This window comes from Phallusia mammillata, chromosome 2 (genome assembly GCF_965637545.1).
Source record: "Phallusia mammillata chromosome 2, kaPhaMamm4.hap1.1, whole genome shotgun sequence".
NCBI classification, from domain to species: domain Eukaryota; kingdom Metazoa; phylum Chordata; class Ascidiacea; order Phlebobranchia; family Ascidiidae; genus Phallusia; species Phallusia mammillata.
Window position 1 is genome coordinate 24,208,892 of NC_137253.1, and position 26,820 is coordinate 24,235,711.

General features: G+C 38.3%; 3 protein-coding genes across 4 annotated transcripts; 2 read left to right on the forward strand and 1 right to left on the reverse strand.

Moving 5' to 3' along the window:
* Window positions 1-523: 523 nt before the first annotated feature.
* On the reverse strand, window positions 524-3,677 carry LOC145213542 (uncharacterized). Its single transcript, XM_080081855.1, has 5 exons — window positions 3,540-3,677; window positions 2,751-3,149; window positions 2,557-2,683; window positions 2,427-2,483; window positions 524-2,292 (listed from the first exon to the last, which is right to left on the reverse strand). The coding sequence occupies exons 1-5, from the start codon at window positions 3,573-3,575 to the stop codon at window positions 809-811; spliced, it is 2,103 nt and encodes a 700-aa protein (XP_079937981.1). The 5' UTR covers window positions 3,576-3,677; the 3' UTR covers window positions 524-808.
* Window positions 3,678-4,217: 540 nt separating this feature from the next.
* On the forward strand, window positions 4,218-12,499 carry LOC145214305 (gamma-tubulin complex component 3 homolog). The gene is made up of 19 exons (XM_080082806.1): window positions 4,218-4,436; window positions 4,505-4,615; window positions 4,673-4,809; window positions 4,968-5,112; window positions 5,171-5,335; window positions 5,459-5,535; window positions 5,642-5,749; window positions 7,060-7,185; window positions 7,341-7,533; window positions 7,806-7,972; window positions 8,553-8,769; window positions 9,076-9,259; window positions 9,524-9,728; window positions 10,006-10,153; window positions 10,210-10,289; window positions 10,581-10,711; window positions 10,901-11,042; window positions 11,240-11,359; window positions 11,950-12,499. Exons 1-19 carry the CDS (start codon window positions 4,337-4,339, stop codon window positions 12,097-12,099), a joined length of 2,706 nt encoding a protein of 901 aa, XP_079938932.1. The 5' UTR covers window positions 4,218-4,336; the 3' UTR covers window positions 12,100-12,499.
* Window positions 12,500-14,938: 2,439 nt separating this feature from the next.
* On the forward strand, window positions 14,939-26,289 carry LOC145212512 (ATP-dependent RNA helicase DDX3X-like). 2 transcript variants are annotated; one of them, XM_080080647.1, is made up of 18 exons: window positions 14,939-15,061; window positions 15,171-15,228; window positions 15,309-15,449; window positions 15,510-15,695; window positions 18,480-18,656; window positions 18,841-18,906; window positions 19,024-19,159; window positions 19,408-19,507; window positions 19,649-19,784; window positions 20,096-20,253; window positions 20,623-20,804; window positions 21,107-21,201; window positions 21,375-21,569; window positions 21,901-21,976; window positions 22,779-22,884; window positions 23,253-23,370; window positions 23,844-24,102; window positions 24,404-26,289. In XM_080080647.1, the coding sequence occupies exons 1-18, from the start codon at window positions 15,023-15,025 to the stop codon at window positions 24,507-24,509; spliced, it is 2,334 nt and encodes a 777-aa protein (XP_079936773.1). In that variant the 5' UTR covers window positions 14,939-15,022; the 3' UTR covers window positions 24,510-26,289. The 2 variants fall into 2 exon arrangements, with proteins under 2 accessions (XP_079936773.1, XP_079936774.1); XM_080080648.1 differs by lacking the exon at window positions 18,841-18,906.
* Window positions 26,290-26,820: the final 531 nt, after the last annotated feature.

Consider the following 26,820-nt stretch of genomic DNA (forward strand, 5'->3'; position numbering starts at 1 on the left):
TAACCTACTTATAAAATGAACACAAACATTTCAAAAATACTACGAAGTACAAACACAACCAAAATTCATAATTAGCATGATCAAAAGTTGAAAACCTAACTAGAATTTAAATGCACGAAATGCAATTTTTATTACATTTTTTTAAATAAAAATCTGTATCCTGGATAGTGAGTGGCTCCATGGATTTACCTTTACTTTCTTTTGAACAAACAAATAGGGAACAAACATTCACGTTTAAAGTTAAAACATTACGTTCTACACAGTCATTACAAACCATCTTGATTCACGTTTACAAACACAAAGCTAATCGCTGAATTAAACCTGGGAACAGCACTACAGTTTTTACTTCAGCTCCGGAGTAAAGTGTACCGTGAAACAAGAATAGGAGAATTACTTCTGAACATCACAAACTCATAATAAATCTTGCTGTCATTTTAAAATGTCTAAATGCGATACACTGTGGTGCCCACTTGCGGTTGACAAAGTGCAGTTAAGTTACCGCTTGCTATTGCTGCAATTCCTAACTTGGCCAAGCAGAAAAGTTCACTTTATAGACACAATTGTATTGTGGTGCACCTAAAAAGCACTAAACTTGGTTCAACAAATATAAAACTTTGCAAAAAACGTGTATTTACAAAAAGTAGGGAGAAGGAAACCAATAAATCCACAATCGGGTTGTGGAAAAAGGGAAATGTAGGTTATAACACAATGTAGATTTCAGGGAACTTGTTGTTGCACAGAACATTGCTTTATAAAAAAAGTAGAAAAAAGAGTAAAACAAGTAAAGCAAAAGGGAAAAACGTTAAAGCTACACACATATCGGCACAACAGGTGTAACAGTGGTTGTTGCAGTGGAGGTGGTTGAAACTGACGTTGTGTTGTAGGAAGCAGTGGGAGACTTGCTGGTCGAAGGTTTTGTAGTTGTCGTTGTCAGCCAAGGTGGATACCATATTGTCGGAGTAGGATCTGTCGTGTCGGGATCAGGTTTCCACCACCATGTGGGCCATATGTCGTCGTCGCCGTCGTCGCCGTCGTCGTCACCGTCGTGATCGTCATCATCGTCATTATCGCTCTGGTCAAAAACACTGTGAAAGATTGCTCCAAGGTCATTAAGATCGGTATGCGATTCCCAATCGACGGTCTGCAAGGTTGTCCAGTCCAGGTGATTAAAGAAGTCGAGTATAGGTCGTTCCTCTTCAGGTTCGCATTCTTCCTCAATGTACTTGTGTAAGGCAGTAAAGAAATCTTCATTCGGTTCGCCGGAAAACAACTGATCGAGCATCTCTGTCTGATCATTGGTAGCGATATTTAGTTGCTCCGAAATTGATGTAAGGATTTCTAACAACGAGTGTTCGCCAAACGAGACTGTCCCGGGGCTCCAATCATCGTTGAAGTGTTGAATGATGGTGGATTCGATGTCTGCTTCAGTTTCGACCAAGGTCCAATCAATGTTTCGAAGAGGATCCCAGTCAAGATGTCTGAAGAAGTACCAAGTTGTCTCGACGTACTCGTCGTTGCTGACAGTCGAAAGAAACTCACGGAAACCTCTTTTAACTCTCCGATTAAATCCATTTAAGAACAGGTTGGTAAGCATTTCGGCACGATCATCTGTGTCAATATACAAGTTTTCCGCAACGTGCGTGAGAATTTGAAGCATTGAAAGGTCTCCAAACCATACGTGACTATCAAAGTTGTCATGGTCGACAGTTGCAAGGTTGCTAAAGCTATCGATGACAGCTACAATTTCCTCATTTGTGTCATGGGTTGTCCAATCCACGTTTTGTATACTTTCCCAGTTAATTCCGTCAAACATGTTTAAAATTGATATTAGGTCCGACGGGGTTTCTTCCAAAACGTATTGGGTCAAGCTGTTCAAGAAAGCTGACGAGAATCCATTTGAAAACAGACTCTTAAGCATTTCCACTCGATCACTAGTATCGATTCCCATTCTTACCGCGACCTCAGTTAAAATATCCAATACAGTGTGTCCACCGTATTCCAATGCCGTGCTTGTAGTGTCAGTGTCTGTGACATGTTCGTCAATAAGCGATTCCCAGTCAATAAGATGTGCACTATTCCAGTCAATTACTGACAAAGAATCATAAATGGCTGCTGCGTCCTCAACATCGAAGTCTTGCGTTAAAAATGTGTCAATGTTTGTTAAAATATCTTCGCTTGCCGCGTATACAAACAAGTCGTGTAACATTTGTGATTTGTCAGTAGTGGAAATATTCAGTTTCTCCGCGATGATAGTCAGAACGTCGAGAAAATTGGTGTTTTCGCCAGCCGATGCTGCAAAAGAGTGATTGTTGAAGAAATGTCACGGTTGTTGAAAAACTAGGCGAAATACTTTAATGTCTAGCGACAATAATAAAATCACAGCATTATTATTAGTTCCAAAATTTTCCATTTAGTAATAAACTTACATCTGCCGTACGAAGCGATCCAATTGGTGCAAGTGATTGGTTCCGTTACTCCAGTGGCTAAAAAAATATCTTGTTAATTTCACTGAGCACTTTGTGTGTTTGAGGCAAAACTGTTTTTAATGCAACTTACTGGTACTAGTTGAATCTCTTGTCTTGAAATAAAGACCAACGCCGACGCCGATTCCTCCCAGAACGAACACGATGAGCAAAGTCAAAGACACGATCATACACGTCTTGCCTCCGGATCCACTTTTTACCTGTTCAATAGCACTGGCTTTAATTTTTTGTTAGGGTTTGTAAAAAAAAGTGGCCAGTCACACATACCGCTACGTTTTCCACTCTCTCCACGTCACGGACATGTCGCGGTGCGGGCACATCTCTATAATCCACCGGCGCGGCAGGAGCGACGTTGACTTGTGTTGGTGGTGCGGCGTATGCTATACCTGCTGGCTGTTGCACCAGTTGTGGTTGTTGCACAACGTAGACTGGTGCCATTGCGCTGCTAAGATTTTGGTAACCCGGATGTACATCGCGGACAATTGGCCTGTTCATGACACGCTGTCGATCTGGGAACTGCTGCAACGAATTTGCACGCTGCTGCGAAGTGCCAGTTTCATCGTCAAAATACTGCTCTGAGGGCACGGGCTGCCCTGGTAAGGAGGTGTAATACGCCATATTTGACGTAGCGTCCGCCTGCTTCGAACCCTTCCGTCGGAATGGAGTCTGTCGAGTAGGAACATGGAACATAAACCCATGCCACAAATGCTGGATGTAACCTTTCACCAACGCAGCTTGACCTTTTATTATTGTTAAATAAGCGACTATGTTTAGTCTTAAGTCTTCCTACTCGTGACTGTGGTATCAAATTACCAATATAGTTGTTTTTGTCTGTCTGTCGATAAAGAATCGCACATGTGTTTGAGGCTGTCACCAGCACAATCATGACACAACAGCAACGTGCCAGGAGGCAATTTCCAAAAATAGCAACATTAAATATTCAGCGTTACCACGCATCATGTAATAAAATATGCGCAAAGTCATTGCCCTGCACAAGACTGTCGTGTTGCTTTAGATTAAGTTTTATTGACTGATCGTTTTGCATACGGTACTCACCTTCTGAACATTCTGTTTTGTAGTTCGGCGACTCATGTCGCGTAAGCCCCCGTGAGAAGTCGGTGTGACTTAAATTGTACAATATTTCATTACACATAACTGCCTATACTATTATAACAAGCATATAGGCTTTTACCAACCCTAATTGGGGGGCAACACTTTTGCAAGTATATCTATCACTTACTGAAATAAACAGGCATAATTTCATTATTACGTCATAAGTTGAAACAAATAAAGAGCAGACGCATAAAGTTATAACATCCAACAACAATACATAACTGGTCTAAATATAATCCATTAATTATTTGATAAAATACAATTACATTTTCTCTGCACACTTTTATTTGCTGATTACAGAAACTATAATATCACATCGCAACTACCGGTAGTACGTTATTTATGATTTAACAGACACCTTGTGGTGAAAATAAACGTTGCCAGTGGCGCGTAACGTCAGTTTCCAAATTGCTAAATGTAAATGTAAATCTAACAATAACAAGTAACAACCAACATAGCATTTGTATTCATGTAATGCATTTTTTGTTGATTTTGAGGTGTTTTAATGCTTAAAATGGATTACCTGTTTATAAAATTTTTGATATTTTTTGTACCATGTGGCAAGGCATAGTCTCCTCGCAAAATATACTCTTAAATGAACTCAACAACTTATCTGATACAACATTACAATAATTCAGTTTTGCAATATTCAGAAATACTAAGGTGTAATACTTTTGTGTGACAAGACAGATATATCAAATTATCCTATCAGATTATATTGTAACGTCGTATGCTGGTGAATGGTTTCTTATCCAGGCAGCACTATGTCCACCAGCAGTGCCACTCCAGAAGTTTTGATTCAAAAACTATGTCAGTGCCTGTGTGAACATCCTGATTCAGGTGATCAATTTACAGTCAACTAGCCTCCTTCTAACTATACTTTCCCTATAAATTGACATATATTGCAGATGCCGCAAGAAAGTCAGCCCAATATTCACTTCGAATGTTATCATATTGTGGGCAGCATGCTGTGCCAAACATAGATGAAACCAGTCTAATTGAAAAGATGAAACTTCAAAGTAACTTATTATCGTTTAGTTTGTTTGCAATGTATCAATATTGATTTTTATTAACAGTGACAAAATCTGGAAGAGTAGATGATGCTGTCAAGCTGGCTATTCTTCATCGACGACTAAAGCAAAGTGATTACCTGCAAAATCGTTGGTCTATACTCTACCTTCTACATGCACTATCAAACAAAAAAGAACACAAGGTATAAAATTAACGTTGACCAAGCCAGTTCTATTTAAATTACAACCACACTTTATTAAGGCATACAAATCAATAAAATGATAAGCTGCACTGATGAGACCTTTTAGGTTGATACATTGTGCACTGTTTGCAGCTTAACATTTCACTTTGTTTTTACAGTTTGGTGGTGGAAACATGCTGTTTAGACAGGGCCTGGCATCTGCATCTACACCTGTGACAAACACTTCACAAGGTCGAATTTCCCAACAGTCACTAACATCAAGCAGTGGGTTTGGCACAGCTGCTGCCCCCAGTACAAGAGGAGGTGATACATAATAAAATAGAGATTTTTTTACCTTTACTATCTATTGTTTTCAATTTAGGTTATGAATCAGTGTCTCAACTTCCGAGTGAAATTCGAACTCCATCTGATTTTATACGTTCAGACTATCCTTCAACCAATTTGTCATCAAGGTTAGCATGGACTAAAACTCCTTCCACACATTTGGGAAATTCTGATTCTGGTCATCTACAGACCTCTACACTGTGTAAGCATAATTTCCTTTTTACTTCCATTTAGTATTCAGTTCTAAAACCTTTCAATACATTGCTGGTATGTGACAATAAAAAAGAATATTACAGTAGAGTATATTGATTTTATTGTGGTTTAGCACAAGTTCCTTTGCAAAATATAAGCAACAGAACAGGAAGGAACACCACCCTTCAATCCCAAAGCCATAAAGAAAAGGTGAGGGATAGGGGTATGCTTAAATAGATCTTGTTTCTTCTTGTGCATCTGATTGATACCAATTGTTATTTTCAGAAAAAATAGCAAAATAATAAATATTTTTTAGATCGGAGAGGCCAGTTTGGTCCGTCAGCTGCTCTACATTTTTCAAGGCATTGAAACAAAGAACATTAAACATTCTACCCGGGAGAATGCTTTTTGCCTTGGAACAGATGTGAGTTGAACAACTCTTAATATTTATGGGTCCCCTTCCCTGAAAGGGACACATGTTGATTTTACTCGATTTTTTTTTTTTTTTTTTTTTTCTTCCCTGAAGTTTGTCCACCCCACTTTGCCATGAAATGTTTGATGGATGTCGATGAAACTTTCAGAGATGGTAGATATGGTTATGCAGATGTGCCATCTACTTCGTTTGACTTGATAACATTAACCCCAGTATTTACCCCGCTGGACCCCGAAATGTAAAACGTTTTTGTAGGTTGCTGCGCACCACAAACAGAAAATTTCTTTGGTGTAATAGTATAATATAGGCTACAGAACATATGGTACTTGTGTTTGTGCAATACTTGGTGGACGGTTTTGCACATGTCAGTCAGAGGGGGTGTTAACAGCCTTATGACGTCAGATGTGCTCTAGTGGTCAAAATTTTAAACATTGACTGATTTGGATAAAATTTTACAGGACTGTTGCTTGGGTCATTGTGGTTTCATATTTTATACTTTTGGGTGTAAAACCCCATCAGTTACCCCACTAACCCCCTAAAAAGGTTGAAATTTTTAACAGTGTTGGAATTAAATGAAATTTAGACAGTTTGCAGAGTTTGTCATTTATAGGTGTCGATTGTTGTGTTTAACCCTGAAGTCCCAATATTTACCCCTCTTGTCCCCTAAAATGGGTGAATTTTTTAAACAATGTCTGAATTGGATGAAATTTGGACAGCTTATAGAGTGTGCCATTTATAATTGTTGATTGTTGTGTTCAACCCTGTCTTCCCAACATTTACCCCACTAGCCCCCCAAAATGGGTCCATGTTTTTAACAATGTCGGAATTGAATGAAATTTGGACAGCTTGTAGAATTTGCTATTTATAGGTGTCGATTTTTGTGTTTCACTTTATTTTGCCACTATTTATCCCTTCTTTTCTATAAATAGAGCACTAAATAGGACAAACTTCAAACAATGTGTGAATTGAATCAGATTTGCATTGTACTTTTAATAGCATGATTATTTAAGCGAAGATCTGACCACAGTTTTTCTTAAAATACCAAACTTTCTGATGGATGTCTTTTGAAATGCATAGTTTTTAACTTTGCATGTGTGGGGGACCCATGAGTTTCTGCCTGCAGAAACAACTAAGGTTATAAAAGACAGTGGGTGGTATGGGACCCAATATAAAAAGGTGTAGGGAATATATTAACGTTTCAAAACAGGTTATAGTGTATGTGCAATTGAAATATGTGCCGAGCCACCCTTGTAGTTATAATCTGCATCCAACTTGTTTGTGAAATTAATTGTGTATCACAGATTGAAGTTGACAAACAGGATCGACAGGTTGTTCATCGTTTAGCGGAATTGGGTTGGTTACATAACCACATCAAGAAATACATTGATTCCCACAACAAGGACAAAGCATTTGGGCTTGTTGGCCAGGTACACAGAACAAAACATGCTCTTTAGCTTTAAGCACAAATGCTCTTTTTAGGGCCACAATGTATCTTTTTCAAAGTGCTTTTTGAACAAAATTTTCTTTTAGTTTTATTTTTGGGTTAAAACATAACATTATCTAATGTGTTTCATTTTTTTAGGCATTCTGTGCAGCTTTGCAGCAAGAACTAACCGAATATTACAGACTTCTCTCTGTACTACAATCCCAAATTCAACAAGTTGATTCTGGATTTGAAGATGACTCTGCTCTTACGCTGTCCAAGCTTGTTGTGTGGACATATGAACCACTTGAGAGATTGAGATGGATTGCTACACTGGTGGATATTTGCCAAGGTGGGTCCCAAATATTTCCTTTCAACCAAAACTAAATTTATTAAGCTTGTCTTTTTAAGTGCAATTTAGTTACTGATGTTAAAATCAAGCTTTGTATTTTCCTAAATGCGATGTTAAAATTTAATCATAAACATAACTGCTAAAGTACTGGTGTATATAGAATACATCATGCAGATGTTTCAATAATCTCTGTTGTCATCGTCAGGATTGAATTACTTTTCAAGTCCGTATATAGTGTTCCTATGATGTTAAAAATTACTGACTTCGTGCAGGCAAAAAAGGTGGTGCTTTGGCCAGTGTTGTGTACTCATACATGCAAACTGGGGATGAAAATGCACAAAGCATCACAAGGCGTGTACTACAGATTGTTTCTCAGCCAATCTTCCACATTGTTGAATGCTGGATCTATGATGGCGAACTGAACGATCCATTTCATGAGGTACATCTTTTTGCTAGTATATAATTGTCACTGGTTTCATTTGCTTAGATCAGCGTGGTCCAACTGCAGGCCCGCGGGCCAATTGTGGCCCGCGAGATAATTTTGTTGGCCCGCGAAAGTCCCAACATTTCAAAAACAACCATAAGTTTTGTTTTCAATAATTCAATGTTTTCTTAGTGAGAGAATTAACACTTATTAAATACTGCAAAATCTCCTATTTTGACGAATGACAAGGCATTGTTGGTAATAAAGGGTTCTGCTTCTTTAAACCGTGCAGGGGCATTTTTTGCGCTAGAGTGGAAACTGAATGTTTTTGACAGCTTCTACTTCGTAAATAACTACAAAATATAAAAATAAACTTATCTATAGATAAAAAAGGTGTATAGGTGTATACCCTAGAGTTTAACCTAGAAAAAAAGTTTTTCCTGCAAAAATCTAAACCTTGGCCCGCGTAATAAGTTAACGATTTTGAATGGCCCGCAACAAAATAAAGTTGGACCACCCTGGCTTAGATTGTTGGACTATCTTGTTAAACTGCAGTAACTTAGAAAATCTCCTAAAATAAGACATATTTTTGCAGTTTTTTGTTGCTGCTGATCTGAGTGTTGGAAACGAGCGACTGTGGTACGATAAATATAGAATGAGACATCAGATGGTTCCCTCCTTCATTAAAACGGAGCAGGCACAGAAGATTTTGCTTGTTGGGAAGTCAATCAATTTCTTGCGTCTTGTTTGTCGTGATCGAACCCCAATACCATTACAGGACAAGTCACTGGAGGATGAAGCAAGACCCAAAGGTAATTAGTAGTAGTTAAAATGGGTTAAATGGACTTTTTCTTGGGACATTACACATTTTAAATGTAAAACAGTTTTCTATTTTATTTTTTAGTTTAGAAATTAAATATATTTACATCTTTATTTTGACAAAGTTTAGCAAACTTTATGCATGTGTTTGCTACCAAATGGTTTATCATAAAATTCAGTTCTTTTATTTTAGCCTTACTTGTTTACTGTCTATGTATTGTTTACATTTAGACACCTTTTTGAATTGCACATTCAAACACCTTTTTGAAACAAATTTGTATTCATTACTTTCTTCCAAGGTTATGGTTTGGAGTTTGCAAGCGATTTAAAGTTGCGAGTTGATAAAGCATATGAAGCAACAAGCTGTCACTTATTATCTGTGCTTAATGATCGGTACAAGATGCTCACACACCTCCATGCACTAAGGAAGTTTCTCTTGCTGGGCCAGGGTGATTTTATACGCCACTTGCTTGATCTTTTACAGTAAGTTTCATTATTTAAACATTTTCACAAAAGTTTTTGGTTAAAGACACTTTCCAGTGTGACCAAAACTGAAACAGAATATTATGGACAAAAATGAAGACATAGCAACTGAAAATCCCACTACATAATATAAAAGTGGTATTTAACCCCACATCAAAACTTGAAACTAATATCTAGGCGTTTGTCAAATCTTTTAATCTTTTCTTCTTTGTAAATTGTGTTCAAACAAACCTTAGTGAAATTCCAATGTTTGTTTATTAACAGAGACGAGCTAGCAAAACCGGCCACCACTCTTTATCGTCACAATCTCAGTGGGCCAGTTGAAGCCGCAGTTCGGGCTTCCAATGCACAGTTCGAAGACTCTGACGTCCTGGCTCGACTTGACTTCCGTCTGCTTGAGATAAACCCAGGGGATTGTGGCTGGGATGTGTTTAGTCTCGATTACCACGTGGATCCACCGTTAAACACGGTACAATAAAGTTATAAGTTTCTGATACTTTTTAGTACTGTTATACATTGGTTTGATATTGACCGTGTTAATACTGAGTAGGTTGGACAGGTTTTACAAATATTGTAATGGTTACCAAACTATTTTTGAGTTTCGCCAGAATGAAACTGTTAAGAAAAACGGTTTTGTAACTTTTTTTTAAATGACAAAAAAAGTGACCAAATTTGTTTCTTTTTGACTGTTTTTATTGATATTTACAACTGGGTTTGATAACTCGACATTTTATTGCTCCTCACAGCTTATAACCCCAGATGTGATGTTGGTGTACCTTCGCATATTCATCTTTCTGTGGCGGGCTAAACGCATGGAATACCAACTTGCATTGATTTGGACCAACACAATGGAACAAACCCGTAAATTGGCGCATAATCTTGTTCATCTTAAAGGTGGGAAACATAATGCAGTTAGCAAGTTACAACGATTTAGACTCCTTGCTTTTTAGGCGTGTTGCACCATTGCCATACTCTAGCCGCCGAGATGGTCCACTTCGTGCATCAAATGCAGTATTACATCGCATTTGAGGTGGGTTTGTTTATTGTGGTTTGCAGGGTTTTCATCTTCGAACTGACGGAATCTCACCAAGCTTTAAATTTTATAGCTTCGTGGCGAATGTATTTTGATGAAGGCCACCTTAGCCAAAATCTTTTACCAGAGAACTAATAAACTTGATTTATGCCTGGCCACAACAGTTTGCTTTTTTTATCATGTTTTGTTTTAACGTTGCAAAAATAATGTCGTATAACGTTATGCAGGTCGACATACAACTCCAAGACTGTTATAGCTTGTCTACACACATACGTATTTGCTTCATAGGTTTTGGAATGCTCGTGGGCAGATCTGCAGCTAAAACTTGAAGAAGCAAAAGACTTTGACGAAATAATTGGTGCTCACCACTCCTTCCTAGAGTCGCTTATGAAGAGATGCTTGCTTGATCCCCCGTCGAGGTAAAGTACAAAGCAAGAACTACTGTAACTGATTACTGCAATTCGCTTGGTTCGCCACAAATCTACTCGTTCGCTATTATTGAACGACTTTAAAGTGAGGTCAGAAATGTACACCGTGTGTAAAAACGCATAGATTTATTAAAGTTTTCTTTGTTAACGGTTTGTCAACGGTAACTTGTTTTTTCGCAGCCATCTACTGATGCAGCTGAGAACTATTTTTGACCAAATCGTCAAGTTTGAATATCTGCAGAAGGATATATACGAACAATCGAGCGCTGAACTGCGCGAACGACAGCTATATGAAAAAGAGCTAGAAGATGCCGAAAAGAAGGTCTGTCTGTTTTCCTAAACTTTTTAACCTTTTTACTCTGTCACAATTAAAACTCCATTCAATGATAATACAAGTATATGAAAGTTTGATTTTCGTTACAAAACGTTAGTGCTTTTCTTTTTCAATGGGAATTTGTTAACGTAATAGTTGTTTTTTCATGTTTTAAACTATAAACATTTGTCCGTTGTGTTGTATAGGGTGTGTGGGGAGCAGACTCTGAAAAGGAAGAAGAGGAGATGAAGAGACGTCGTGAGTTTAAGAGGGTCACTGTTCCTGAAATGAGAGCTCGTTTGAAAGTCTGCACATGTGCCTACCAGGTAATATTCAAAATTTCCAGTCCATATATCAACCAGCTAGAGCAGTGGTTCTCGACCAGGGCGCGTGGCCCTCATGTGGACCACGAGCTGTGTTCTGTGGGCCACAGGTGTTAATTCACCAAAAAGGTGTTAATTCACCTTTTAACTTTATTCCCTAATTTATTAGACTATTTCACATATTATTTCTCTATATATTAAGGTTTTTCGGATTCTTGTTTACTCTATTCGATCTTTTTAAAGCCGAAATTAGTACGGAATGCCAACACGCGATTGTCATTTACATTTTTAAGGGGGGCACAGGTCTTACAGGGTTACTTAAAGGGGGCCACGAGGTCGAAAAGTCACTTTTAGCGGGCCATGGTCCACGAAAGGTTAAGAACTACTGAGCTAGAGTCATTATGTTGATTTCGGCTTATATACAACAAAACGGGTTTTAATGTTAAATATGTTTATCCAACTCAATGCGCCATATAACTTGTACATTTTGTGAAAATAACTACTACACAAAATATTAGTGCCCCAGTAAACATTTGTTTCAAGCCTTAGCGCTTTTGGGTCCGCTGACCTGATTTAAATTGCATTTTTCGTAGGACATGGTGGTTATGTTTCTCCGTCAGTTGGATACTGAAAGCGACGCGAATCTTCGCAACCTGAGCTGGCGTTTGGATTTCAACGAACATTATCGCACCCGGAACACCGCCCTGCAACGTGTGAAACCGAGCAGCAACAAAAAACGCTGAAAATTGTTTACAACTGATTGTTGACTGTTACATTCTATACATTTTGCGACCGATGTAGTTCCATATTCCATATTGTCCTAATATTTGTAGTCTTGCCGGTTTATGTTGCTTAATTTGGTTTGGTGGGACAAAATATTTTTAGCACAGTGTGGCCACACCGAAGAGCAAACGGGTTTATTCGTATCCGCCAACGTTGGTGTTTTTGATAAGTGTCGTTCTACTTTTTGTTCAAATGCGTTTATTTGAAAAAAAAGTTTGTTTCGAAACAACACTTTGACGGTTTTAATTACGCCAATATTTTCGGATAGCTGCTTTAAACACCACCGAGTTTGTAGTACTTGAATCCATTTGCTATTGCTGGGTTTTACGAAAAAGTGTCAAAATAAACTTTACTTTTATATCTTTGTTTTGTTATAGATTTTGTGTTTTGCCTTTGCAGACGAAACGCTGCCTTGTTAGATCAGAAAAATACATCAGTTTAGCCTGCTAAAGGGACTGTAAGACAGAAAAATATAAACACATTTCCAAAATAATTTAGGCCTATAGTAGGGTTGCCATATTTTATGAAACACAATCCCTGACAAAATTTATCTCGGTTGCGTGAACCCAGTTTTTCTCAAACTTTAAGTCTAAATGTGTTGACGTAAGTCTGAGTGTGTATTTCAGAAAAACGAAAGTTGATTGCAGGATTTTAGCTAGTTATGCAAAATTGCGCATAACAATGATCCAAATCAGACAGGACAAAAACATTACAATTGTGCGCGAACAATTGCATTTTTGTTAGTTGTCATGCAATAAAGCCTATTGTTTAACAATGGAGACGGTCGATTCTCACTTGAACTTGAAATTCAACTTATCCAGTTGCACAAACTGAAGCCAAATAAGGATATAGAATTACTTCCACCTTTTCGAGGTCCCCGCAAAATGCCCTAAAGCAGGGCTTCCCAAACTGGGGGTCGCGACCCCGGAAGGGGTCGCTTAACAAACTTGAGGGGTCGCAGAGAGCTGTACCAATTTTGCAGGAAGTACTCCATACACTGGGATAGAGTACGGGAGTTCCGCACACCCCCGGCCTTGACCTTTGTATAACGTCACAATGTTGTTTTTGTTCAAGTTACGTCGGTTTCAAAACGTTTCCAGCTAAGCGCAAACGAGCTTGTAGAGACGCCATTGATCGAACAAACGTCGGTTGAAACGCAACAATTGCAATTGTTTTGGAATACACAGGCATTTTAATTGCAACATAAAGATGACACATAGTGTTACAGACTAACGTTTAAGTATTGTGTCATTGTGTGGCGCAATAACTTTCTCTGATAAAATACGTAATAAATTTACGATTTCTAAGCTGTGTTTAATGTCCGTTTGCAAAGCACTGCAACGACCTAAACTTGGTCCAAGGTGACAAGTGCCTATTTGCAAAACAATCTGTCAGAAACTAAGGCTAAAGCACGTAAAAGGTATCGGTGTTTGAACTTGTAAAGTAGTAGACTCCGAGTACCGGTAGGTTGTTTTTAGTTTTCGCTCGAATTAGTCGTTTCAATAAATACAACAAACGTATTTTTTCATTGTTTATCATATTGTCCGTGAAGGGTCGCGGAAAATTTGAAGAGATTAATAGGGGTCGCGATGAAAAAAGTTTGGGAAGCCCTGCCCTAAAGGACCGCGGACCCCAGTCTGAGAACCGCTGCGTTGACCATTTTTGCGATCCAAACACTTCTATTCCGGAATAAATTAAAATATTGGGAAGTCACACGGACAGCGACACGAGAAAACGTTACATACGATACTCTGATCCTTGTCAATTAACTTTCTGCGCACGCTTCTGTTTAGTTAAGTTTTTTTTTAACCAAAAAAATTAAACGATGGCAGTCACAATGACCTTTTTAAATTTGAAGAAAAATGCCACTGTAAAAATGTTCTGATGTCTCACGCATTCGACTTTTAGTTGTGAGTTAGTTCCCTGCATAATAGGTACACAGTTAACGTTAACCTGTGCGCCGCCAGTTTACCTCTTATCGTTTCATGGTATAGACGCGGTTGTAGCTATCTACTAGAAACTTTCTCCGTTGGTAGATTAATTTTATAATATATACAAATAATTTTTCCTGAATTCCGGACTTTTAGGTACATTTTAACATTTCTCCCTGACGCAAATTTAAACACTAAATTCCCTGACATGTCAGGGAAAATCCGGACGAATGGCAACCCTAGCCTATAGCTAATAACTAGGTTTAAGGCTAGCCTAATTACCCAAGTTAAACATATCAATATTAAACTCGCTGCTTGTCCAACCCATTGTCATGTATATGAGATTGTTATTTTTAATATGTATAAAAAATCCATATTTAGGTTTGCAAAAATCAATAGAGAGCCGCAGCCGTTTTTAGTTTTCACGACACCTTCATCACGTGATTCTTTGATAAGGAATATTTTATGTGTGCTAATTTTAGGCAAAAGCCATCATTGAAATTTTTCACAAAACGTTTAAACAATATTTAATTATCAAAAGATGCTTTTAACCAAGACAGCGAGATGGAAAACATTACATAGGAACTAAATTACGCGTGCATGTCAAAACCAAAACAGCTGGACGAACAAAAGCAACGGCAAGCGAAGATGATTGGTTGGAGCACGCTTTTCGCTGTAGCGACCTCAACCGCAAGATAGGAAACCGTGTGTTGGCGTGAGCCGTGAAGACATGCTTGTGTGATTTTTTCGTTCTGTTTCATTATTCTTGATCAGTATTTGGTTTTGGGTTTTTACACTGCCTCGGTTTTGAATTTATGGTGTTAGTTTGGACTTGGCTGGAGCGTTTGTTTTCGGTGTAAAATTTATATATACATCTTATTTTCAGTTTTAGGGATAAGTCAAATAGAATTTTAAAGTTTGAATTTAGGTTTTAATTTGATAACAAAAAGTCATGTCAAACACTGCTAATGGACCGTCTTTGGATCAGCAGGTAAAGTATTTGTATTTTACTCTTTATGTGTGGATTTTTATTGTTTACAAAAGTTTTAAATGGCCTTGGCACAGTTGATCAATTTACATAAGACTATTATTATTTTTAGATGGCTGGTCTTGACATCAATTCTGGACGTGGAGGTGGTGTCTCAGGAAATAATTCAGGTTTGAAAATGTAGTAAAAATCAAAAAGCTTTAATAAGATAACAAGTATTGATTATTTCTAACTGAAATTAAATTTTTAGAAGGCCGCTTTGGATCGGGTGGAGGATATGTCCCTCCACATTTAAGAAACCAAGGTATGGGACGTGGAGGCCCACCACAAATGATTCAAGGTATGCCCCCAGCTTCATATGGAGGAGCACCAATGACTGGGCCCAATGGAGGTATAAACGCTAATATTTTCTGTAGCCTGTTTTGATTGTAAAATGGTTTATAACATCCAGAAATTCGATATGGTGCTATGATGCCTGGTCCACCACCTGGTCCTATGCCTCCTAATGCACCACCAAGTAACTACAATGCTGGTCCACCTCGTGGAAATGTTTACACCAATGGAATTAGCCGGGACAGAAATAGTGGCCCTCCACCAAGGTTCAATGACAGAGGGTTTCAAAATCAGGACAAGCAAGGTTAGACAATATATTTTCAGGCAAAGAAATTGTCTCCCCATGAACTGTGGCTAGAGCCTATTTGCTAAGTTTACTATATGTGTTTATCATATATATATTAGTGATGGGACGATACCAGGTTTTGAAGCGAATACCGAGTACGAGTACCACATGTATATACCTTCGATACCGAGTACCGAGTACGATTACCGAGTACTTAGTTGTAGTGTTGTACTTAGTTGTATATCACTGGCTAATTTATCTGCCATGGTCGGGGTACAGGCGTGCACACACACATGCCGAAAAATGTAATCTCCACGTGATAGCGAAAAAGATAATTATACGTAAACTGGCGGAACTTTTTTCCAATTTTGTGCTGTCCGAAGCAAATATTGGCATAAAGTTCCCCGTATTCCTATGGTGTAAATCGGCCTTTGGTACTCGCACGTTGGTATCGAAAACTGAGGCAAAATATTTCGATACCGAGTACGAGTATCGATACCACTGAAATCGTTCGATACCATCGATACCGAGTACCGAGTACCGGGTACCCGTCCCATCACTAATATATATATATATATATCGAAAATCAAATTCTGGAAAAATAGTTCTCTTAATTATGGGTCCCCTTTTATGGAATTATGGGAAATTTATTCAAATTTGGACATATGTTAGATATTAATCCAAACTTGGTCCACCTCAAGTTTGACCCCAAATTACCCAGCGGTTCACCCACAGGCCCCCGAAACGTAAAATTTTCAACGCTGGTCTGTAACGCTCGTTTAGTGAAGAAAGCGTGCTTTAAATTTATTGAAATTTGGACATATGTTAGATATTAATTCAAACTTGGTCCACCAGAAGTTTGACCCCAAATTACCCAGCGGTTCACCCACAGGCCCCCGAAACGTAAAATTTTTAACGCTGGTTTGTAACGCTCGTTTAGTAAAGAAAGAGTGCTTTAAATTTATTGAAATTTGGACATATGTTAGTTATTAATTTAAACTTGGTCCACCAGAAGTTTGACCCCAAATTACCCAGCGGTTCACCCACAGGCCCCCGAAACGTAAAATTTTTAACGCTGGTTTGTAACGCTCGTTTAGTGAAGAAAGAGTGCTTCAAATTTATTCAAATTTGGACATATGTTAGATATTAATCTGAACTTGGTCCACCTGAAGTTTGACCCCGAATGACCCAGCGGTTCACCCACAGGCCCCCGAAACGTAAATGTGTCTAACGCTCGTTTGGTCAAGAAAGACACTGTAGGCAGAAGTCCCAAGAGAGTACGTTTACGAATAATAGGGCAGAGCGGGAGGGCTCAGCTTGACGTCGGACAGACGTTTTACGAGACGTCGTTTCGGTGATTAGAAATCAGCTGTTTTGCACAGCAATGCTATGTCGTTTTATTAAGTTATCACTCACATTTTCAGTTTTGGCAAAGGTTTCACACATATGACGCGATTTAAACCTAATAAGCGTGCTTCGGTTTCGTATAATGTCAAGCAAAACTTTGTTAAACAAACTAAATATGAAAAAATAAACTTGACTTTTTTGCAAGATAAAAGTTTTTTAAATGCTCGTTGTTAGGTTGGCCGCTGCATGACCACGGGTTACTTAAGGTCAATTAGTAGGTATTACTAACACAGTTTAGAACTTTCTTTCGCCATAACGTAGCGTTTTTTTTTTTTTTGAATCAAATACTCAAGGCATGTATAAATTAGGTCAAACGGTGTTGTTGAACACCAAGGATGGCGTGCTATTGAAAACGGTGTCAAAAGGTCAAACAGTCGTTTGGTGTGTGCACCCTAAAGGTTCCTACAGGTCAATGGTACTCATTTTGCGAAACAAAGTTAAATGAAAAGTTATGTATACACTTGCAGCAAATCGCTTTTCAATTGTCTGTAACACAACTGTTACAGCTTTCTAGAAAAAATTGTGTTTAAAACCTGACCTTGGACGACAATATCTGGGTCAAAGCAAGAGATTAAATTGAAAGTATTTGTTTCGTTCTTTTTTAATGTTTTTGTAATTATACGACAATAATAGTGCAAAAAAATACAACAAAATTTTTCATTGTTGGGTTAACGCTTTCTAAAAATTTGTTCTTAAGAATTTAAAAATCACCGCAACATTTGTTTACCGTAAATCCGCACAAACACGCGTGTGGGGACCCATTAGTTTTTGTTGACAAAAACAATCATATGTGTAGATCAAATGATGTGTATAGTAAATTGGTAAATATCGTATAAAATATATAAAATGGAAGTATATCAGAAAGCCACCATTCTAGTTATAATGTTCTTTACTTTGTGACAGGTTTATAATGTTGTGATTTGTCAATTTAAGTATAATTGCTGGCAACAGGCTTTCTTTACTATAGCGCTAAAAGATGCACTTACAAATGAATGTTTGGTCTTAGGCTAATTGAGTAGTATATAATTCCTACGGTTTTAAACGGAAATTATAATATGTTGATAGGTCAAATTGTCATCATATCATTTTAATATGAAACGATAACTAAAAACTTTACAACAGTAAGTTTTTGCTTAATATTGGAATTCTGTGATTTAAAACAAAAGTACCAGGAAAAATTTACTGACAGTATTCTGCCAGGGAACTTTGTATGTGACCTTTATAGAGGTACTTTACTGAGTAAGTTACCTAGCAAGTACTAAATCTTTTTCCAATTTACCTAAAGGAAGAGTGGTTTGAAGTTTGTTTTAATTTTGTATTAGGTCTTTATACTTAAGATATTTGACAAGGGTATTTTGTAATATGCAACATTGAAAAACTACAAATGTTCAACAGGAGGTCACTACCGACCACCACCACAGCAACAGTACATGAACTATGGAGGTGCTGCAGGTGCTGCAGGTGCTGCCTCTGGTGGATACACCAATGATAGAAATTTCAATAGAGGTGGATTCAATGACCGTGGTGGTGGATACAATGATAGAAGAAGTGGTGGCTGGAATCAAGGAGGAGGTAAAAGAATTGTTTCAACTTCAGCAATTATGTTTGAATCTTTAGCTATATATACAAGTTTATATATTAACTGTGACTATGTACATTTTTATATGTACCATTGAATGAAGATGGTTTTAGTGCATTAAAGCAGTGTCATAATGCTAAATCTCTATGAAGTTCAAATCCAATATTTTATTGCCAGGTGGTTACTGGGAAGGGCCCCCACAACAAGCTGTACCCGACAGATGGGCCCATCTTGATGATAATGGTAAAATCTCATATTTGCTTGCTTGGGTTATTGTTAAATTCAATGCTTAACTGTTTGTCATCTTACGTTGAAGTGTTTTGTCACTGCAATAATCACAACTAAATGTATTTTTGGCAGGAATGGGTGGTCGATATGGTCACAGAGAAGATGATCGTTTGGCGAAAAAATGGGATGAACGTCAGGGCAGTGGAGATGCTTTTAATGATACTATTGATTGGTCAAAACCACTTGCAAGAGATGAAGCATTGGAAAAGTAAATAAAAGACTTTTGTTAACATATTAATGCCCTGTTAGTTGTTACATGTTAGACAAAACCCATATGACCTGATAAAAACTTGACTTACTTTTTCGTATTTTTTTCTGTATTTCTGTACAAAAACAGGTAACAAAAGTACATTTAATAAACTATAAAAAAAACAATAAAATTTAGTTTACAAAATTGTGATCCAGCTTTATCTTAAGCAAGCTACAGAGTATTGAAATTTCTTTTTTTCCACACAGAACACTATTTTCTGGTTCAAACACTGGTATCAACTTTGACAAATATGAAGATATTCCTGTTGAGGCGACAGGAGATGATGCACCAGACCACATTGATAATGTATGTTTATGTATTGAATATCACAGTCAGCTTCCTGTAAACATTTGTTTCTTTCAAATACTTTGTGTTATGTGTTGTTGTTTAAGCAAGAAAAATTGAATATAGTTAGGAATTATAGGAATTGTATGTGGATTTTTACAGTTCAAGGAGGGCGAACTTGGTGAAATTATCAACGAAAACTTGGATATGTGCAACTACTCAGTGCCCACACCTGTGCAGAAGTACGCAATTCCAATCATTGTCAAGAAACGAGATCTCATGGCATGTGCTCAAACAGGTTAACACATACTTCTACTAGCTTTTATATGAGATGTTGTTGCCAGGCATAATATCAACCTCTTCTGGTAACTGTATTTTGAAAAAAAATTAATACAATTTCCAGAAGAGCTCTTTAAGTGATTTAAAACTGACTGTTGAAGTGTTTTGTTTGTATAGAATTGTGGTTGCTACATTTGTTTTGTCTTTGTAATGAATATACTTTTAAAATATCCAAATAACCATTGAATCTGGTGGGGTCTGCATGACACTGACCTCGGTTACTACATTTAATTGGTTTCATTTAATGTGATCAACGATGTATTACTACAGGTTCTGGCAAGACTGCTGCCTTTTTGCTCCCGGTTCTGTCCCAGTTATATGAATCTGGCCCAGGAGAATCACACAAGGCCACAATGAACCAACGTGGACGCAGAAAATTGTACCCACTTGCTCTAGTTCTGTCACCAACCAGAGAATTGGCTTCACAGGTATTAAACAGTATTAAGAAATAGCCAGCAACATATGGCACATGTTATGTTGTTTAATTACACAGGCTGCAACCATATGACACTCTAAAATAGTTCCATGTGCCATGTAATATTGATTTTACATTCCATAACAGCTATTTCATAACATTAGTTGGTAAAAAAGTGTACACGGTAGTTTTTGGTGTGTCGGCTATGGTTGATTAATTATGATATATGTATACATATAAAAATATTATTTATTTTTACTTTTCTAAATGTTTTGCTTGCCGCCAGACCCATCACATAATCCTACAGTCATTTGTTGTTAAAAATTTCCCCAAATTTTTATGGTTGGCAAAATTCAAAAAACTTTATATATATATAATACAGATTTATGACGAATCCCGCAAGTTCTCTTATCGCTCCCATGTTCGCCCCTGTGTGATTTATGGTGGAGCTGATGTTGGTGCTCAGATGCGTGACCTCGATCGTGGATGTCACTTGTTGGTTGCCACACCAGGTCGATTGGTTGATTTTATTGAAAGAAGCAAAATTGGATTAAACTATATCAGGTGAAAAATAGTTTATTTTACTCTTTATCATAGGTTTTTTACAAGGGGTAGAATAGGCCTGAGTACTACAGGTTGGGCATGCTTGTGTTATTGCGGATAAATTGTGAAGTTAAATCCACTGCATGTATATATTTTTAACCTGTGAATGTTCCAAAATGGCCGCAACTGAGACTAAGGAATTGTCTTGCTACATTAATGTCTCACTGCACATGCCAAATCACATTTTTTTCAAAACAATTTAGTGTTTATAGTGATTGATAGTTTTGGTTTCTCATAATCCATGATTGCTTTTTGAACTTCAGGTTTGTGGTTTTGGATGAAGCTGACAGGATGTTGGACATGGGTTTCGAACCACAGATCAGAAGAATTGTTGAAAACAATGATATGCCAACTAAAGGTTTGACCAATCAACTCGTGTCTGATAAATGTTGTCATTAAATGCATACCACTGTTAATAATTTATCATTTTCACTAAACTTGACTTGATATGTTAAACTCAGCAGCAAATATGATCCCACAAATTCTTCTTCCAAAATTGTTGTTTTAATTTTTGACTTCTTGTTTTATCAGGTGTTCGACAGACTCTCATGTTCAGTGCTACCTTTCCTAAAGAAATCCAGATCTTGGCCAGAGACTTTCTTGAAAACTACATCTTCCTCGCTGTTGGGCGTGTCGGCTCCACATCAACCAACATTACACAAAAGGTTGTGTGGGTCGATGAAGTTGACAAGCACAAGTTTCTGCTTGACCTCATCAATGCAACAGGTAATGGAATTGGTTTTATTGCAAAACATGCAAGATCTACCACTAGTGCAAGTAGGGATTAATGATTTTTATAATGCCAGTGTGCAGAAACTTTTAGCTTTTTGACATGACACACTTTTTAGGTAAGTTCTTGTCTGTGATTTTAGACCAATTGAACACTGTGAAGTTAAATTCCACATTTATATATATTTTTATATCTCATAAATAATGTAGTCTTGGTGTTTTGGAAACAGATTACAAAATGCTTTGTATAGTTTTAATGTTATGCTGTAAATTCAAAAAAGAAATTGTACTTAGATAATCTTTATTCATGTTTGTCTTTGGTTTGCAGATTCAAAATCACTGACACTTATATTCACTGAGACCAAGAAAGGTGCTGATGCCTTGGACGATTTCCTGTACAGCAGGTGAGTTCATAAAAGGGGTTTATTGTCTTGTAAAGTCACTGCATCCCATACCATGTAGTTATTGGATTACCAAGTATAAGGGATGAAAGGTGGCTTCAATACCACAAAACGCTAGCGGGTGTTATGGACCTTGAAATCCCCTGCTTCAGTGACTTTATAAGGGTTATAACTTTTTTGTTATTTGAGATTTTGCCTGTTCAATGAAACAATGATAACATCTGGTGGGGTCTAAAAAGTTAGGTCTGTTGTTTGTTATTTACTTTATTTTATACAACTTGTGTACGCAATACCCCTAAAATACTGAGTTGTTATCTGGTCAGTTTTAAAAATTAACTGTCCTTATTTAATAATGGCTAACAATTTACCAAAATTTGAACTGGATTACCTTTCATGCCTATTGCAAAATTTTTTGGACAAACTTTGTTAGCCGTGGTAAAATAACATACACAAAAATACGTCAATTCTTGATAGATAACCCTTTACAGCACGGGTCGGCCTGTTGAATCTTTTGAATGCTACATGCCCACTTAACTTATTTTGTCAAAATGATAATGCGTTTGTATGCTGGCATTTTTGAGCATAATATTGGTTTGCACCAGCTGATTTGAATGGTAATCAGAAAGCAGACATATTTGTATGTTTATGCTACATTTATAGTGACATATATTGAACTTGGCCTGTCATGAATAATCACCTTGCATGCCAACCTTTGCACACATGCCAGGAGTTGCTGACCCCTTCTCTACAGTACACAATGATTTTCTTAAGATTCTTTGTAAAACATGATTCCGAATGCTTACAGGAAATACAAGTCAACCAGCATTCATGGTGACAGAACACAAGCACAGCGTGAAGAAGCTTTGATGGCTTTTAGGACCGGCCAGTTTCCTATTTTGGTTGCAACAGCTGTGAGTTACCTTTGCATGTTTGAACATTACTGCTCGATCCATTCAGAATCACATTCATAAACCCTGTGGTTTCCTGCACTTAAAACAAACAATGCTTGATGTGTTTTTAAATACCACCCAAGTATAATGGACGTGTATTGACAATTGAACTTTTATAGTTAATGTGAACGAATTATTATTTTTCTGTGTCAGACTCTTAAATTAATATATGGCAAAATCATCTATACGTTTTGTCATTATATTTCACTATGGAACATGTGGCTAAATTTTCTGTTAGTGTATTGATATCATCTAAAAACATTATACACCAGCAGGCCTAGCCACAGTCAAAATAGGCACAACGTGAGTTTATTCTTTTTTGACCACAGGTTGCTGCCCGAGGGCTGGACATCCCCAACGTTCGCCACGTGATTAACTTTGATCTTCCAAGTGACATCGACGAATATGTGCATAGAATCGGTCGAACCGGTCGTGTTGGAAATATCGGTAAGAGTCTGGCGGGCTTGCTCGGTGATTAATGTTAAGGTTATCAACGTACTTGGTCGTTCGGCGTATCGCTGTCAAGTACAACGCCACTTCAGGCGTCAAATCAACGTTTGGACTTGATATCTGCAATGTTGCATGGCTGGTACACCACTTAAAATTGACCCATGTGTTTTGACGCAATATCTGTGCTTTTGACGCAATAGCTGTGCTGAATAGGTAAATTTTAAACATGAACAACGAGTCCTTCTAAAACATCTGCAATATCTCATAACCTGCTTTTGCTACACGTTTGTGTTTAACACTTGGAATTTTCAAAGTGCTTAAAATGCGTTGTAACCTTTCGGGCGAATAACAAAATCGAAAGACGTTGACAACAATGCCAGCTTACAGATATAAAACGCACAAAAATGTAAGTTTAGATAGATACTTGCAGCTAAATACTATCTTCAAGTGACGTTGTGTTAAATCATTAGGCTTGGCGACATCGTTCTTCAACCAAAAGAACATCAACATCGCAAAAGACTTGGTCGATCTGTTGCTGGAGGCATCCCAGGAAGTGCCACAGTGGCTCGAATCCATGGCACTTTCGCACCAGAAGGGCCGCCCTCGTTCGCAAGGCAAAAAGTTCTCGACCGGCTTTGGGTCACGTGATTACCGGCAGCAGCAGAGCAGAGGCGCCCGCGGTGGCGGAAATGTTGGAGGTGGACGCGGTGCTCCCATGCATAATCGAGGGTAAGTATCGTTGTTTGTTGCTGTTTGCTTCTACTGTGCAGCTGCTGCACAGTATATTCGTGCGATGACGTGTCGCTGCTTTGTTGGCGCATGGTTCAAAACATAGCCGGATGTGATAGCGCTGACGCGGTTACCGACTACAATGCTGGATGTACAAAGTTTTGTATTGAGCACTATTGATCATGGTGTTACGTATAAAACTGAAACTGCTGCAATACGGGGTTGGGAAAAACGCTTTGAATTTAGTGCGTTGCTGTTATTGCACATTATTTTGTATTTTCAAGCTTGTGTGTTTTTGTAGAGTGGTGTCCAGCGGATGGGGCATGCCTCCCCAGTTCTACAGAGGCAACGACTACGGTGGTTCATATGGCAACCAGTCGTCAGGTCCCGACTGGTTCGGCAACTGAATGACAGCCAACTCATACGCTTGTATCCCAATGTAAATTGTACATATCATCGGTATGCTGTGTGTGTTAAGTGTTAGAGAAACCAAACGGGAGAAATATTAACCCTATTAATTGTAAACCTACAGCGTTTGGCCTTTTGACTCCTGATACGTGTTTTGTCCATCTCCCCTTAAACTTGTAAAGAAGTATTTGGCCGGGGCAAGCGGTCGACTTCGTTTGAGGCGCGGTCGCCTGCCCTTGTGCTTCGTTGTTCTGCATGTACATATACGCTCTTTCTTTCACACACATCCATCTCCCTGTGAAACATACTTTAACAGTGCAGGGGGGATACGCCACAAAAATACGTATCTTTCGCGTGGAACGTGCGAACGACCTTACTAGTCGTAACTTTCCGCACCACTGTTACCTTGTTTCGCCACATGACTGTGCCTAATTGACGGTCTGTACACTTTCTATTTATTTCCTAGCGTCAGGATTTAGCGGCAAGGCTCATCCGCGATTGTAGAATTCACTGCCCGCCGCGCGTAAGTTCAAAAAATGTAAATGTTCTGGATTCGTGCAGTGAACAAAAGTCTCGTCAGTCAGGCGAACGACCCCGAAACGAAATGGTGCTCTTTACTTAGAAAAGTTCGCGAGTAGCACGGCCCGCGCACAGCACCTAGTGCATATTCGTAGATGATTTGGTGCGCGTTGAACGTGGCCTGTATGTACTCGCGTGCAATTGTAGCACTTCCCCCGCCTGACAAGCGAAAGTCCCTGGCAGCGCAAGGTAGCTGCTGTCAGGCCAAGTAATGCTGCTCCCGGTATGCTTTCCCTCTCTACGCTGTATCTTGTTGAAGCGCGCGCCCTTAGGAAGTCTTTTGAAAGCACAGTGTATAACATTTTGTTTTAGCCCAAAATTTGATCCGCCACCATAAAGAGTGTCAAGCGCGTGTCAGTTTCCATTGCTGACAATATGTGGTTGTCTCGCTATAGTTTTACCTGTTTACACGAAACGCGGCAATTTTATGCATATGCTTAGACCATATGGCGTCCTGTTGTCGCTTGTAGTTTTCACATTCGGTGCGTCCTGGTGACGACTACAGACTTGTTATTGTTCAAATAACACGCTGCCGTCGTTCTTTCCCAAAAATAGTGTCGTAAAATAGGCAAAAAGCTGCGTACGTTCGCCCTGTCTTCAGGCGAAACCGAAGCTTCTGTTAGTGTCGTGCAATACAACTTTAATACTGTAGTTCATTTGTTGCCTGTTTGTCATTTGATTCCAAGCGAAACGCAATTCTTCATCGACGCACGACTTTCTCATTGATTTTTGACCGTAGCGGCCAAGTTGTTAAATACTGATGCGATGGCGGCACACCATTCTGTTCAAATCGTACAATCACCTTGTTTTAGCACTGTGCTTTTTTTACGTTTTAATATTTATTTTTACACCGCACTCGCGTATGCGCGCGCAACGCGAGGAAACGAGGGGGTGGGAAACAAGAAAGCAAGAGAGAGAGCAAAAAGAAAGCATACACAACGATTTCGCGAGCGGCGAAGTAGTCCTTTAGGAAATGCACGACCACTGCACGAAACCGACAACGATTTGGTAATAATGAGGATTTTGTGATACGTTACCAGTATTCGGTCTTTGTCAAAATTGCCGGACTGACGATTTAGCAAATACTGTCGGAGGCAAAACACAGTCATGTGGACTATTGATATGGTTTTGGTTTTTCACGCGAGTAACTCAATTATCCCAACTGAATTTCTGGTCGTACCAATAAACAGTAAGCTCCGATTGTGTTTGTTCTTGTGGAAAGGGTATGAAGTCAGATAGAGATCGTAATCAGTAAAGCTGATGTCGATTTAAATCGTGCTTAAGTACATGGCATCGAAAATCGCCAGATGAGTATATATACGACTTGACGCTTGCCCTACATCTGTGGTCCAATGATGTGTAAATTTCATCAAACGCTTTTTCTTCATAAGGCAAGCTTCGTCAGACCCAGTTTTCAGATCATTTCATTTGTACAGAAGATATCGATCAAACCGTTGTTGCGTAGTGCAAGCGTTACGTCATAATAGTTCCCGAGTATTGGCTGAGATGTCGGACAAACAATCCAGAAGTTAAATACATGCGTTTTGGTCATCAAGGTTCGGATTTGTGGCGAAATTTTGACCAAAAATATTTACATTTAGACATTTATTTCGCAAACAATTACTTTTTCTGGTGTTTTAAGGCTTATTTGAATGTCACTAAAAAACTCACGCTATGTCTGTCCGTGCAAGGACCAAGTTTCAGGTTAAATCATATTTTCACCTTCTAGAG

Excerpts from the sequence above, each read along its gene's own strand:
- LOC145213542 (XM_080081855.1), bottom strand. The coding sequence starts at position 3,575 with ATGAGTCGCCGAACTACAAAACAGAATGTTCAGAAG. Across the intron at positions 3,150-3,539 it reads CAAAACAGAATGTTCAGAAG|ACTCCATTCCGACGGAAGGG; the intron begins GTGAGTACCGTA and ends CCTACTCGACAG. Across the intron at positions 2,684-2,750 it reads AGAGAGTGGAAAACGTAGCG|GTAAAAAGTGGATCCGGAGG; the intron begins GTATGTGTGACT and ends GCTATTGAACAG.
- LOC145212512 (XM_080080647.1), top strand. The coding sequence starts at position 15,023 with ATGTCAAACACTGCTAATGGACCGTCTTTGGATCAGCAG. Across the intron at positions 15,062-15,170 it reads GACCGTCTTTGGATCAGCAG|ATGGCTGGTCTTGACATCAA; the intron begins GTAAAGTATTTG and ends TATTATTTTTAG. Across the intron at positions 22,885-23,252 it reads CTATTTTGGTTGCAACAGCT|GTTGCTGCCCGAGGGCTGGA; the intron begins GTGAGTTACCTT and ends TTTTGACCACAG.
- LOC145214305 (XM_080082806.1), top strand. The coding sequence starts at position 4,337 with ATGGTTTCTTATCCAGGCAGCACTATGTCCACCAGCAGTGCCACTCCA. Across the intron at positions 4,810-4,967 it reads CAAACAAAAAAGAACACAAG|TTTGGTGGTGGAAACATGCT; the intron begins GTATAAAATTAA and ends TTGTTTTTACAG. Across the intron at positions 10,290-10,580 it reads AGTATTACATCGCATTTGAG|GTTTTGGAATGCTCGTGGGC; the intron begins GTGGGTTTGTTT and ends TTTGCTTCATAG.